The sequence below is a fragment of the Eleginops maclovinus genome, chromosome 23 (assembly GCF_036324505.1).
Source record: "Eleginops maclovinus isolate JMC-PN-2008 ecotype Puerto Natales chromosome 23, JC_Emac_rtc_rv5, whole genome shotgun sequence".
Lineage (NCBI taxonomy): Eukaryota > Metazoa > Chordata > Actinopteri > Perciformes > Eleginopidae > Eleginops > Eleginops maclovinus.
The window spans coordinates 10,988,713-11,002,867 of record NC_086371.1 but is presented as its reverse complement, the minus strand read 5'-3'; the positions used below and the strand labels follow the sequence as shown (position 1 = coordinate 11,002,867).

At 41.8% G+C, this 14,155-nt stretch overlaps 1 protein-coding gene across 1 annotated transcript in view; it reads right to left on the bottom strand.

Annotated features, from left to right (window-relative positions):
• Positions 1–1,404: 1,404 nt before the first annotated feature.
• The window catches only part of mrpl11 (mitochondrial ribosomal protein L11), a 40,214-nt gene continuing 27,463 nt past the window's right edge, over positions 1,405–14,155 (bottom strand). The window contains exons 3-6 of the mRNA XM_063875950.1: positions 7,851–7,946; positions 3,944–4,037; positions 3,410–3,569; positions 1,405–1,634 (exon numbers count right to left, since the gene is read on the bottom strand). Of these exons, the coding sequence (XP_063732020.1) occupies positions 1,529–1,634; positions 3,410–3,569; positions 3,944–4,037; positions 7,851–7,946 (456 nt within the window). The 3' untranslated portion in view covers positions 1,405–1,528. The remainder of the gene's footprint in view (positions 1,635–3,409; positions 3,570–3,943; positions 4,038–7,850; positions 7,947–14,155) is intronic.

Sequence of the window (14,155 nt, the reverse complement as noted above, 5' to 3'; positions counted from 1 at the left end):
TTTTGCATTTAAAATAGGCGTGGTGGCGACTTGGCTTGGGAAGTGGAAGCTCACTGGTTCAAGTCCCCGAAAGACCAAGTGCTACCAAGGGGTCCTTGAGCAAGGCACTGTTCCCTACACTGCTCCCTGGGCGCCGTACATATGCTCCTAACACTAGGATGGATCAAATGCATAATGTACATTTCCCCTCTGTGGGATGATTAAGGGTTCCATTTCCTCTTTAAGATGTATTATTCTTCAAAATAATAGGTGATTATTTTTTCTGTAAGTTGATTAATCGTTGCAGCTCTATTGAGGACTGTCAATTATCAATGGAAATAAAAGGCTGAGATAAAACAATACTCACATGCAGGCTGTTATTGTTTGATGAAATTACTCCTAATGTCCATAGTTGCCCCTAAGTTCCCTCTTTGAATGTCCTCAGACATTGTTTCCTTGCAGAGCTGTTGACGAGGAATAGCATCACAAAGGTTTTATCCTAGAACTTAAGAATTTGTACTTTGTGCAAATACCAACCCGTTGACAGGAAAAGGGGAGCTGGTAATTGAACCACCAACCTTGTTATGAATAGACGACTTTGCCTACTTCCTAGGAAACAGCAGGCGTTAATCCTGGAGGATTCCCAGATTCAACTGAACTTCAGAGGTTTGCAAAGGGAAGAATCACAGCAAACAACTTCAAAATACTTTCAATGTTAACATGGACATAATGATTTAAGACCGATTAGAAAAAACTGAAACATAACCCGTTGATGTCTGCATTTTGCATATCAATGCAGGCACACTTTTTCTTTATTTTAATACCAACATAATAGCGAAACGAAACAGATCCCAGAGTCAAATGTGTCATTAAGATTTGGCTTCCACTATTTAACAATGATTTGAAACAGGAAAATCTTCACGATTGAAAGGCTGAACACTTTTAAAAGCTGGTATGTCGGGTTAATAAATGGCTTAATTGAGTTTAAAAATGATTGACTTATTGGTTATTAATTATTTTAGCATTGGCTTAATGTTCATCATTTACATTAAACCAAACTCCTTGTTTGTTCAAAACAAAAGTGAATTAATTCATAATATATGATGAGGAACCCTTCAGATCACAGATTCATGAGAGTTGTGTGAAATAAAACATCTGCTCAACCTGACAAGAAGCCAAACCGCTTGGAGGAGAGTTAATAAAAGATAACAACATCAAAGAGACTAAACCTACTAATGCTTCCAAGACAGAGCAATTACAGATTCATTAGCTCGGCTCAAAGGGAAAGAAAGGCTCAAGGTCATAAAATTCTCCCCAAATGTGAGCGGATGTGTTTGTTGCCAAAATGTTTCGCTGTTAAATATTTTAAGTAATTCTGAAACCATAGAAGAAATATCAGATGTGAATAAGGCCAGAGAAAAGGAATCACATAACAACTTACTGTTTATTCAGACACACAACATTACAGTGTTTTGTATGAATGCACCTTATATAGAGAGTCAGTACAAATAGGAATGGGGGAGGGCAATATTAAAAATCACTCAGGACTTTATTTCTTTTTGACCGACGCGGCTGCAGCAGCGGCTGCTTCTGCGTCCGCCTTCAACTTCTCCTCCCTCTGCTCCAAGAAGAGTTTGTACTCATCAGCTGAGAGGCTGGAGAGAAGGGGGAGGAAGGGAGAGAGGGAGAGAAAAAAGAACATTATATTCCCCAAACTTACTGCTGCAGCAAAAATATTCTGTTCAATGTTTGAAGGCAAATGGCTAAGGATGGTGTTCCCTGAATCCCTACATAATTTTGTAGACAAGTGATTTAAAATACAATAAAACTGGACGAATGCGGTTGTCAAACACCACCATGGATGGAAATGTTTAAAAAATGGACATTCCTATTTGTCATAGATGTAAATCATTCAGCTTTGTGCAACATTAACTTTTTTCCCCCCGGAAACAAAGAGCAATGCTTTTCTTTCTGGACTCGCCACAGTACAGCAGTGTTCAACAACCATCCAGAGAGAAATTCATTGTTAAACAGGCAGAGATAGCAATTCCTCCTCTGACAGTACTCTCAATAAATCATCATGGTCTGCAGCCTCAAGACATGTTGGGGTTTAAGTAAGGAGAGAAAGGGATTCTGGGAAAAGTACAATATCATTAAGAGTAGAAGAATTAGACGGGTGGTGGGACGGTGCAGGAATACTGAACTGAAACAGATCACGCTGTGCAGCTAATAAATAATATCTTAAAGTTTGAAAGTAGAACAGGTGGATGATAAGATGCAAAGCCAGGGGGACATCACATTTCTGAGATCTTTTTGAAGCTTATTGCATTCAAACCATTTCAAGTTGGAAATCCATATTTCATACAGATTTTAAGTATATACCACAAACAGCCTTAGTAAATCGTTTCTTTAAGTGAAAACGTACTTTAGATTTATTACAACATACAGGACATTATGCAACACCACACTGTAATTGCAGAGGTTGTTTGTGCTGCTATTGTCAGGTCACATGTTAATATGTTATTTTATATGAGGAGAGTGGGGCTGCACTATATAACACATGTCTTAAAGCTGCATCACAAACTAAACCCTCAGCCAAAGATAGATGAGTACTGTCAGTATCTTATTAAACAGAGTGGCAAATTATGACACAGGAGCCCCTGTGCACAGATGCATGAATAGGTCCCCCTTGTACCTTGCATTAATCACGTTTTAACCATAAACACCTTCCCTGCCTCAGTTTTCAAGGCTTGATTACACGGTTTAACTACCAGAGTGCTGCTTTTCTTGAACACTCAGGTTTGTTCTCTAAGCAAACACGTGACTGGGAATATTTAATACAAATGAAAACATGAACATAGATATATGTAAATATTGAATAGGACTTTGTATGAATAGATGCTCAATGTTTGAGGCATATAGGTTCTTCACAGTTTCACTTGTTGTGATATAGGGTCTGTGTGTCATATACCATATGCGCTATAAAAAGGACCGAGGATCAGGAGCATATACAGATCAAATGTGACTGGGACGTCACAAATCCTGACTTAACCTTTTGACTTTATAACAGATTTTGCGGCAGGGCTATTGTTTTAATTGCATTTTATTGTATACTCATCTACTGCACTGTAGGTGTTCATGTTATTTTGGCCAATGTGGTCTCTGTACTGTACTCTTATCTGACCTCTAGTGGCTGTAAGGAGGCGTAGTAGCATCTACAGATGACACCACCTGCTGCTGCTTTGCATCTCTGCAGGAATGTGTCTGCGTGTGTCTTTGTTTATTTGAAGAAATTCATATAAAACAATAACAACAATGTACTTGGACTGCCTAACAAGGCAAAGCTTCTGACAGCATGCATATAGGTCAGGTTTATGTAGGTAAACGCAGGTTTATTTTAAAAAGCACCAAAAACAAAGCAAAGACTCACTCGTTGACGATCTGGATGCCCAGCGAACGAGCCGAGCCGATGATGCGCTTGACGACCGTCTGTAGAGAGGTGTTTCTCATTTTGAAGCAATCATCCTCTGCCTTCACCTGCGCAATCTCATACACCGCCCTCACCGACACCTTCCCCGCTGTCTCGTGGCCTTGACACACACGAGAGAATTCAGCATTTGAATAAAGAAGACGGTCAATTTCAATAAACGTACCAAAAGGTTTTGGCACAGATGAGGAGGAAGTGGTGGATGTGTGAGTTTGAGAGGTGATATTAGGAGGGAACAGCTGAAATGAGGCTGAGATGGCTTAAAGCATAACATATAGGAATCCATAATTCTCTTTTCCTCACACACCACCTTTGCTGCCTCCTTCCTCTGCAGCATTTCCCCCGCATGTCATGAATATAACATCAATCACAGCAAAGCTAAAAACTGAGCCCAAGGAAGAGACGTGTGTCCGTTACAGGATGGGCTCAGCGGGGGCGGATTGAGTGAGAGCAGATCAGTCAGTCAGCAAAACTCACCTGTCTGTCCGGCGCCTTTTGCAATCCCCGCAGCCTGCTTCAGGAAGTAAGACACAGTGGGCTTTCCGATCCGAAGTTCATACGTTCGGTCAGGCTGTGGAGGCAATACATAGAAATGACTTTTATATTTTGTAAGCTGAAATTGGCTCTTCATAGAGTGTATTTGAAAGACAGTGTTAAGATTGCAGTTTGTGCCCCTACTGTTTCTCTAAGGATAGATTCATTTCCACAAGTTGTAAAGGCTGAAAATACAAAATGCTCAAAATGATGTCACAATTTAAATGATTAAGTAATGTATCCTCTGTATAATCAGAGACAAAAGTTAAAATGCATCCTTGGAGTTTAATGGTAGCTTGAGCCCTGATCAAATATACTGTATCTTTATTTATGACTCTTGGTATTTACTGAAATTAATCAAACAGAGTAGAAGGCACGCATCTGTTTTCATTTCCACTGAAATATCAGCATACTGAAGCTGGGCCCAATGAATTCTTCCTTTCAAAATTCAGAGCACAACGCTTTGTTAAACTGTAAAAAGTTAAAAAGCCTTTATTATTGATGCTACATGATTAAAGATCAACTTGTTTATATCGACCGCTCCCTGGTCTCCACAGAGGCTACAGTTTTGAAGATTCCTGTGATTGAGGAGTACCTGCGTTTTCTTTCATCTCTCTCAGATTAACTTGGAGCTCCCTTCCCTTTATTCACACCGTGAGCCTGATTGAACACCGTGTTCATTGAAATATTTATTAAACAGAAACAACAATTACACTACAACAGCTCAGTTTTTTTTCACAATATCAAATGTGTTGGTAACTGTTCCTCCTTCCAACCATTTAGTCATTATGTCTTTCTTCGTTTCAGTGCTATAATCTTCGCCTGCTTTTATTGATTCCCACAAAGTTAAAAAACATTTAGTCGCCTCTGAAAGATTATATGGTGAATGCGTTAGCAAGCCATTGTACATCTACATTTCCAGTTGATACGGACCTATATCAGCATTTACTTGTCATCTTGTCTACACATGTTTTGGTCACTATTCGGCTCATCAGAGAATAATGTGGCTCTTGCAAATTATGTTACATTACATGTCACTTATTACACACTTTTATTTAAAGCGACTAACATACATTCAATACTGTGGGCAATCCCCACAGGAGCAATTTTGGGTGAAGTGTAGGGATAGGGACACGCTCGACATGCTGACTGCAGTGGGTAAAGAACCAGCGCTCCCCGGATCCGAAGACCAGCACACTCACCCACTGCGCCACATACCTCCCACTGCAAATGTTGCAGATGCTATGTTCACTAGCTAGTCGCTAACTTCCTGCTGTTTGGGGCTGGACCATATTTTTTGCTGAAATGATGCTGATGAAAGCATTGAAAAAGAACCAAAACGGTAAAAGCAGATCTAAGGAGAACCGCAGAAATGGTTGATAATTCTGCAGCTTTAAAGATGAGGAAATAAAGTTAGTACTCGCTTAGAATTACTTCAACATGGATGTAACCTAACCTGTTTGCATGAGGTCTTGAAATTATTTTATTTACCCCCCCCTGCGTGTTTAACTGTGGGCTGTTGCACATTTGCTCTCCAGCCTCATTGCCTTGCCCTTTCCATCCTCCCCTCAGGACCAAAATAAAAAACCTCTCTTCAGCATCACCGAGTTATTCCGATCCTTTTTTTTTTTTAATGCGGTCCCTTCTCTGGCCGAAGACCTTCATTCTCTAGAATCTGACATAGAGATCCAATCGATAAATCATCTGAGGGAAGTTTGCTCTGGATCATCTGTTATCCGCAACATAGATAAATAAAAAAAGAAAAAGCAGAGGGCAATAAACTGTAGGCTGAACTGAGATGATAGCACCGAGCAGGTGATTTATCATAAGACTCTTCTTATCTAACAGTAGTGACCTTTCGACAAGGGAAACTAAAATGTTCTCCATCAATGGAAAAGCTATTGGTTGTAAAGGTCTGATGAGGCAATGTTGTTTTCTCCTCCATTAAAAAGATCAAAAACTAATATTTACTGCTTGTTCCGAATGGCAAAATGGAGAAAAACAACAACAGAAAAATACAGAAATAGAGAGAGGGGGAGGGATGGAGCAGAAACAGTTATGGGAGCAGTAAAAGTTTTATAGCTCATTAAAAACAGAGAAAGGAAGGAAAAGAAAACTGATTTAAACTAATATGTGTTGTCTTATTTTCCGTCAGTGCTGATCTACAGTAATAACACTGCATGTTACCTGTGCTGTAAGGGGATAGGACAGTGATGATTTAAAACGTAAGTTAAAATGTTTAGTACTGATACTGCTGGAGGGATGCATTATTGAATGGTTGATTTAGATTTCTGTATTGGTTTGGAGGTGGTGTGAAATAGCAGGGTGCCGTTTTCGTAGGGATTATGTATCTTCCGTACTTAGTGAGTTGCCAATAAAAAGGAGAGAAAAACAAAAGGTCACTGCAGCTGTTGGCCAAGAAATAGTTGCATGTTAGCAAGCTGACATTAGCATTTAGTCACCAACAACAGATCCGCAACAGAGACCCTAACTGAACCCTCCCAGGAACTAAACCCATCGTTAGAGGTGCATGGGAAATGGTTTGAAAAGAATGTGGCATTGCTTTGCAGCAAAATGAGTTATAATTGTGGGCTTTGGTTTTACATGTTGTTGTTTTTTGCCTGGTTTGAATGTCACACAGGCCTTCATGTCCAATCATGTTATTTAAATATTTTCACCAAAAACATCATCATTATATCAAATCAAAAGAACTGGTTGATTAAAAAAACGAACTGTGTAGTGTATGCTCAATTGTAGTCCTCTGATTACATGTGTTTTTTATTTTCCATCTTCAATCCTTGTTAATGTTTCTGTGAAAGCCAGTCTGAACATGCATGTGCAGGTCCATGTTAATTTGTTTTTTTTTAACACCCCCTTGCTTCCCCTGGTAACCTTGTTATTAGCATTCATTCTGTGCATGGTGGTCTCTATACGTCTGCTAGAAAGCTCTCGAGAGGAGTTGACATTGAGACAGCGCTAAACTCTCTCACACTTTACAGGATCGCACCTCTAAGTCTGTGAGTTTGGATATTTCGATTGGGCCTTAGACTTTTAACATGTCTGCTTGGGTTTTCATTAGGCAGAGCCAGGCTAGCCGTTTCCCCCTTGATGCTAATCTTAATGCTCAATTCACTGCTTTTGGCTCAAGTCCCTCACCACAGAGTTAGGAAGTGGATTATCCCAAAAATTCAAACTGTTCCTTTAAAGTCAGATGAAAGTCACTGTAGGATGTGCTACAGACAAGCCTGAGGTGAAAGTTGAAAGCTGAGTTACTTTGGTCTCAGAGTCTGAAACATGCTGCATGCACAGATTAAACATCACACACAGTGACAGCCCGACAGTGAAGACCTCCAGCAGATGGCAGTGATGATGAGCAGCAGCGCCACGTGTGATAGCAGAGTTCTTGCTGCATATTGCATGTAAAAAAAAGTCAAGCCTTTTAAAGGATTAGTCTTCCCCTCCTCCCATCACAAAACCTCTTTACAACACACAAATATTCAGCCCAAAGGAAAAACTCCTAAATTTGAAACAACACACAGAGCGGTTTGAGGGGGGGGGGGGCGTGACGAGTCAAACAATATGTAGTTGTGTAAAATAAAATCTACAAGCTCGTAACACCTCTTTTCTGAGTAATTCATGTTTCCTACATGCACTTAATGCTTCTTGACTCAAAGTTCCTCTGGGCATTGCTTCATTAATGAATGCAAATGGAAAGGCTTACTTTGGTGGTGTAGTATGAATAATGGAAGTGCTCTGGTAATATTATGCAGCTATTGGAATTAAACACAATCGTAGGAGGGAGGGGTGCCTAGTGTAAAGGGTCAAGGATGGGTTAGAGAGGCAGACTCACCTTCACGTGGATCCTGATGGGGAGCGGGATGCCCTCCTTCATCTCCTTGGTTTTCTCATTGAACTCCTTGCAGAACTGCCCGATGGGGATTCCTCTCTGCATGGGAAAATAAACATATAGACAAAAACGTTGGTGGGATTGTTTTAAAATGTATGAGAAGCCTGAGCTTGCAAACCTTCAGCTGAACGTCACTCATGTCACACTGTGCTGCAGGAATACAGATGCCTGTGCTGCTGTCAGTCAATTCATCAGGAAACTTCACAGAGGTCTGACAGTGCACACACTATGGTTCAGCGATCGGCATGTGACAGTATATATATATATATATATGTGTGTGCAGAGAGTGTGTGGGTGTTTATGTGTTTGGTGGAGATATTTTCACACTAGTTATATTCACTCTGGGATGCATCTCTCTGTGTTTGTGTGTGTGTGTGCAGTCTCTCTGTTGTTCCACACAGTGTGTTTGTGTATGTGTCTGTCACTCGAGCTATGACTGAATACATGTTTGTGCCCAGAGCCAAAGAAACGCAAGTGATGAATGAGCCTCCCATTTTCCTGCTGCTGCAAGGCCAACCGGAGCGAAAGCAAAATAGATGGGTGACATTAAGTCAACACTCGGCCAACACGGCTCCTTTGCACCATTCCTCTTTGGAGCTGAATTCAGAGGCAAAGACTAATAAAGAATCTAATTATTTCCGCAGGAATTTATACTGACCTTCAACCGCCATCCTCCCCAAAGGCAACACACTGATTGAAATGTTCATTTCAGAAATGAGAGGAAGGGGAAAAAAAGGTATTTTATTCAGTTTAATGGACTTGCAAGCTTCTATTGCTCCATGACAAAGCAGAGCACATTTCTCAGATTCTCATAATGGATCTGATGAAAAGTCAGTCATCCTGAGACACTCTCCGATGACAACAGGCGGAAGACATTTATTTGAACTTAACGGAGCGGAAAGTTCTCTGAACATCATCTCCACTAAAGGCCTCAAAAAGCACCTGGTGAATGCTAATCGTACACGACTCTGTTTGGGTCTAAAACACTGCTCATCACTCACCGGTTTCTATGCATCTGCTAGCACAATAACAAGAAGCTGATTGAAATTTCAACACATCACAGGAGTCGAGGCAGGTTATTGTTTCAGAGCTGATGGGTGCTATTTGAATTACAATATGCTACTAATGAAATGAAATGCAGCTACATCCCCAGGGACCTCACTAGGCGCTACCTCCAGCCCCGTGCTTATTAATAGTAATCCCATGTCAACCTCCCTACTTTCTAACAGTGCCCTTCCCTCCCTGCGCCTCCCATAAAACAACACAGCAAGGGTAAACAAACTGGGAGGGAGCAGTGAAGGAAAGTCTAATTAAATATGGATTAGTATAAAGGCTATGATGTTGCATACGTGTCAAAGCAGACCCTCAGGCCTTGCCTCACACGTTCAGCTCCCATTCCTTCCTCTCTGTTCAGCCCTTGTTGGATAATGATCTCTCGCAATGCCTCGGATGGCCCTTTCTTGCCACACAATACCATGAAAGAGTCTCCCTGACCAGCCAGAGATAATGCCTGATGCTTCTGAAATGTGCTTAAGCACGAACGGAAAGACATTATGCAGGCAGAGGAGCGGCTGTTCTAAAGATAGACCGAGGCAAAGACTTCACACGGCCTCCCTGACCAGATAGTCTTCCACTGCTTTAAAAAAAAAAGTGCTAGAGCAAATATTTAAAAGAAAGCCAAAGAGTATTAAATAAGAGGATGTGAAACGACCCTCTGGGGTATAACACACTTTGCCCTAAGCTATGCATACAACTTAGTATCCACCAGAGACAGGTGATCATTTTTTAATTAAGCTGTTCCACATGAGTCTGGGCATCTCCTCGTCTGAAGATAGCAGGACGAGGAAGTCTTATTTTTGCCCCGGGCTATTTGAAAATAAAACTGCCGTAATTACTTTGATTGAACCATGCTGGCTATAGCAATCACAGTGCTTAAGTGTGGCAGGGGGCTCGATTCCCATGAAAGCAAGGTCCAACTTCACATGACATTTATCAGAGCCAGAGAACAGCAGCATTTATGCCCTGGCCAAATCTCTAACCCTGCTCACTGCATCTGAGCATCTAATCATCCTCGAGTCCGAGCTGCTGGATAAATCCCCTGTCTACCACCATGACTGATTAAATCCCAGGCGCTCTCCAGTATAAAATGGCTGCAGCCCATCACAATAGGCCTTCCACGCTGGTTGTGGGCAAGGACTTTCAGCCGCTCATCTTCAAAGACTTCTGAGATCCTTGGCAGCGGGATTAAATGCTAATCTACAGAGATTTTTCCCGCCGTCACATCCAGCTGCGACAGTGGTCCGTAATTGCTGTATGATCCATTCAAGATCAGCACTGCAGAGTCTTATTACTCGTAATTATGAGAGCAATTAGGAGTTTGCAATTACAAATCTTGGAAGTGTCCATTTGAATTGACCCTTCCACCATATTCTCTGCAGTCTTCTTTGACACTCCTTCCGTGTTAATGTGATTGGCCTTTCAGCTTCACTAACTCTTTTTAACAAGATGTAGCCCTAGCGTTGCAGGATGGCGGGTGTGTGGAGGGGAGGAGCGGCAGGACTGGGAAAGGAGAGATAGCTGTGGTGTATTAAAGATGTCAGAATCTGGCCAGCCATCGTCGTGGTCAATACTTGAACAATGAAAAGGGGTTTGTTTAACTGAAGTAAACAGCGGGAGAGGAGATGAGTAAAGTGAGAGGCTGCAGAAGGTTCTCATGAATATGGGTGAGTGAGTTTTGTATGTTTATGTATGAACACTTCGGCCTCATTTCAGTCTGACAGGAGTATCCATTGAATAGTGGATACGTGTGCATATTAAGCTGCCAGGGACTGCTGACGGGGAGGATGTGTTCGCTGTGTGTGGTCACAGGTGTCTCTGCCTCTGAGAAAACACGAGGGGAAAAAAGGAGAGGAGACAAAGTGAGGGGAGGAGATGGCGGGAGATGAGAAAGAGAGGGTGAGTAGGTCAAGAGAAGTATTGTGCTTATGGAAGCGTGGCAAACATGGAGATAAAGGACCCAGGCACGAGATAAGGCCTTGGGGCAGGATGGAGGATTAATTGCCCCAGGCACACAAGGCCACCTGATAAATTGCCGTGAGCCATCGACACAGTGGAGGGTCTGCGATACGGTGACGGAGGTGTTGCAGTGGAGAGAGGCTGGTGGGAGGTTAATTAAACTCTTCAGTGTGAAACACTCCCATTCATTACCTTCATTACCTTGTTCATTTTATCTGCTTCGCTGTTGGCATTTTATCACATTCTGCCCCATTGTATGTCATACAGATGATTAGGTTTCATGTTGAACCCCTCAGCGGCAGAGGGGGCAATCCGATAGGCTGAGCAGCATGTCAGATTAGGTCTAACAGCCACGAATGCACACAGCAAAACAAAATAAATTGAGTTCATGCTGGACATGCATTTTACCTGATTTACCATCCTGGAATCAGTGGATTAGTCTTAAAAGTGGAAAATGAAAACGATTTTCACCCACAGTGTCCAGTGAACTGTGCTGAGGACAATATACAACGCTGTGAATAACAGCCGAGGATCCGTGCTCACACAAGCTTGAGTGGAGACCTGACCGAGCAAGCCAAATTCAGGGACTCAACTTTATAACAACCAATACAAGCCAAAGACTTCTTAGCAGTGGTTTTGCTTACAGATTTATGCTAAAAAAAATGCAGTCTTCACTTTTTCCACCTGGCACAGGAAGAGGAATTCTCTGTTTCAGGGCATGGTGAACGCAAGCAAGCGGGCGAAGGGTGGAACAAAATGGATAGCATCACGACAAAACATCACATTTTCAACTCCATTAGGTCCCTCTCACAGTCTTGACAGTGTTGTGCTTTTTGCCACTTCAGATGATTAATCACGTGTGGAGGCTGCAGCAGAAACACAGGAGCCTGAACTGCAGGCAGCTGAGGCTCCACACTGGAAATGTCTGGGAAAAAAAAAAATCACAAGACACGCTGACAGTGAGAGGCACAGAAAGGAAGAGAGTCAGGGTGGGAATAAAGTCCGGCTGCAACAACAATAGCGAACAATGGTTTGACAAAGCCTGTGTGTGTTTATGGAGTAAGCAGAGGGATAATAGTGAATTTTGCACAATAAAAGGTTTTATTCAAAGGGGGAGCTCCACTGATCCTACACATCAAAGTCTGTTTCCAGGTCTTAGGGAGGACTACAGCATATGTGAACAAAGTTGTGTAAATCCTTTTGTGGCTCCAGAGGGAGCTCAACGAAATCTGATAAATTACCTCTAGTAAGGCTGTCACAATATTATGACGATAGATGTGGCAAAAAAATGATTCATAATATTTAAATCATTCTAAATAACTATAGAAAACTTGAAAGCAGCGAATATGATTTCAGAAAAATGTATCTTTAAATGTTTTTACTGTGCGTTTTGTCTCCTGGCAAACGCAGTAATTTAATTTACTCCACCGCCCAGTATTCACTTTTTTAATTCTGTTTTTATGTTATGTAACCCTATTTTACATTTGCATTTTACTTACACCGTCTCTTGCATTACTTCTACCTCTTCTTACAATTTTGAAAAATCTATTTATGTCTAAACTATTGTGCGTTGCAGTGTAGGAGCGTCAGACTTAAGATTTTCATTGACTCAACTACACAGCAGCTATTGTGCATAATATAACAATAAAGCCTTTGAACCTTTGAATCTCATATCAGAAACAGAAGCATGTATTTATTACATGATGAATAATTTACACAATATTATCTTATGCATATTATTCATATGATATGAATTCTGTTTATTGTTAATACCGTTAAGACACCCCGACTGAGATCACAGGCAACAACTGTCGGAGGTTATGTTGCATTGTGGGTATGGGTAAGGAAGAGAAATGCTTGTAATAAAAAGGACAATATCTCCAATTCTCCTGCAGCCTTTTACTTTACTGTCCATCATGAGCACTACAGGGGAGCTCTTAACCCGTGTCCTACACTCTGAGAGGACACAGAGAGAAAAAGCCAAAAGGCGTGAGGTGACGAGGATGATTCCTCCGTGTTTGTGGAGGTCTTGGTCCTGATGTGGAGCATGACTCAGTGCTGACGCCTTTAGCATTCTTGGACAGTCTCTAAGCCCCATGTGTCCTTCGAAACTTCCCCAATCATGTCTGAAGCAAAAAGTGATGACTGCACAGTTCTGTGGACAGCCGGCCCGCCTGGCTGCCCCTCGCCCTCCACTGCTATTTCACTGCTCTCTCTCCCCTCTCTGAAAGTAAGCCAGTGTGCAGAATGACCTTCAACCACACCCAAGGGGGAGGAAAAACAAAAAAACAAAAAAAAAGGAGAGGGTGGGGGGTGTATAGTAGCAGGGTGGAGGAGAGATTGGTATAAACATGAGGAGAGGGTGCAGCGAAAGGGAAAGATGGGTTGAAGGACAAAAGAATGCTTGCTTAAGTGAGGAAAATGGAAAGATATCTCTTCTCTTGGAAGCCAGTGGAGCGCAGAGTTGAATCTGACAAGAAAGATGACTCTCCATACCCCTTCTCACCAGTCTGATTAAACCTCTCACTCTGAAATGAATCGGGCACACTGAAGGAGGGAGCTGGAATGCCTTCAGATACATTTGAAAGAGCAAGACCTTAAGGAAGTGGTGATGCTATATGACATTTCCTTAAAAACATAACCCAAACAGACAAAGGAACCAAAACTAAATGTTTTAATGAGTAAAGCAGTAAAGCTCTTTCTTTAAAAACAGTTTCCATAAGATTAATTTTAGACTGGATCTGTCGCATAAATTCCAAATCCTTCTGTTTAAGTGTGCAGTAAGCCTGGCGTAATGAGTTAATCTACAACAGAGGAATGATTTCCCTGTCTGACTAAAACTGTTAGTAGACAGGAGGACTAATTAAAGTTGTAACAACTGCCTTCGGAGCTCTAAGTGTGCCTACAGGCTAAAAGCGTCTTTCGCTCAAGTTCCTCCGCTCTTTTTTCAGAAAGGGGTAAATTAGGTATGCTGGCTGCACCCTAAACAATGCAACTATTCTTCTGCAAGTGCACATCATCATGATTAGCATAACCAATGAGTATACTGTAACTGGGTGCTCTCAAATATTCATAGCATCTTCCAGCTTAACTTCCACAGCTGCTCCTGGAGGAGAGGAGGAGAAACTGAGGAGGGTGGGAGGTCTGGAGTGGAACACGTAGCCTGCTTACAAATTAACACCACAACCGAAGTCGGACAGCGTGAGTGAGTTTCTCCCCGTTCTCCTCTCGCT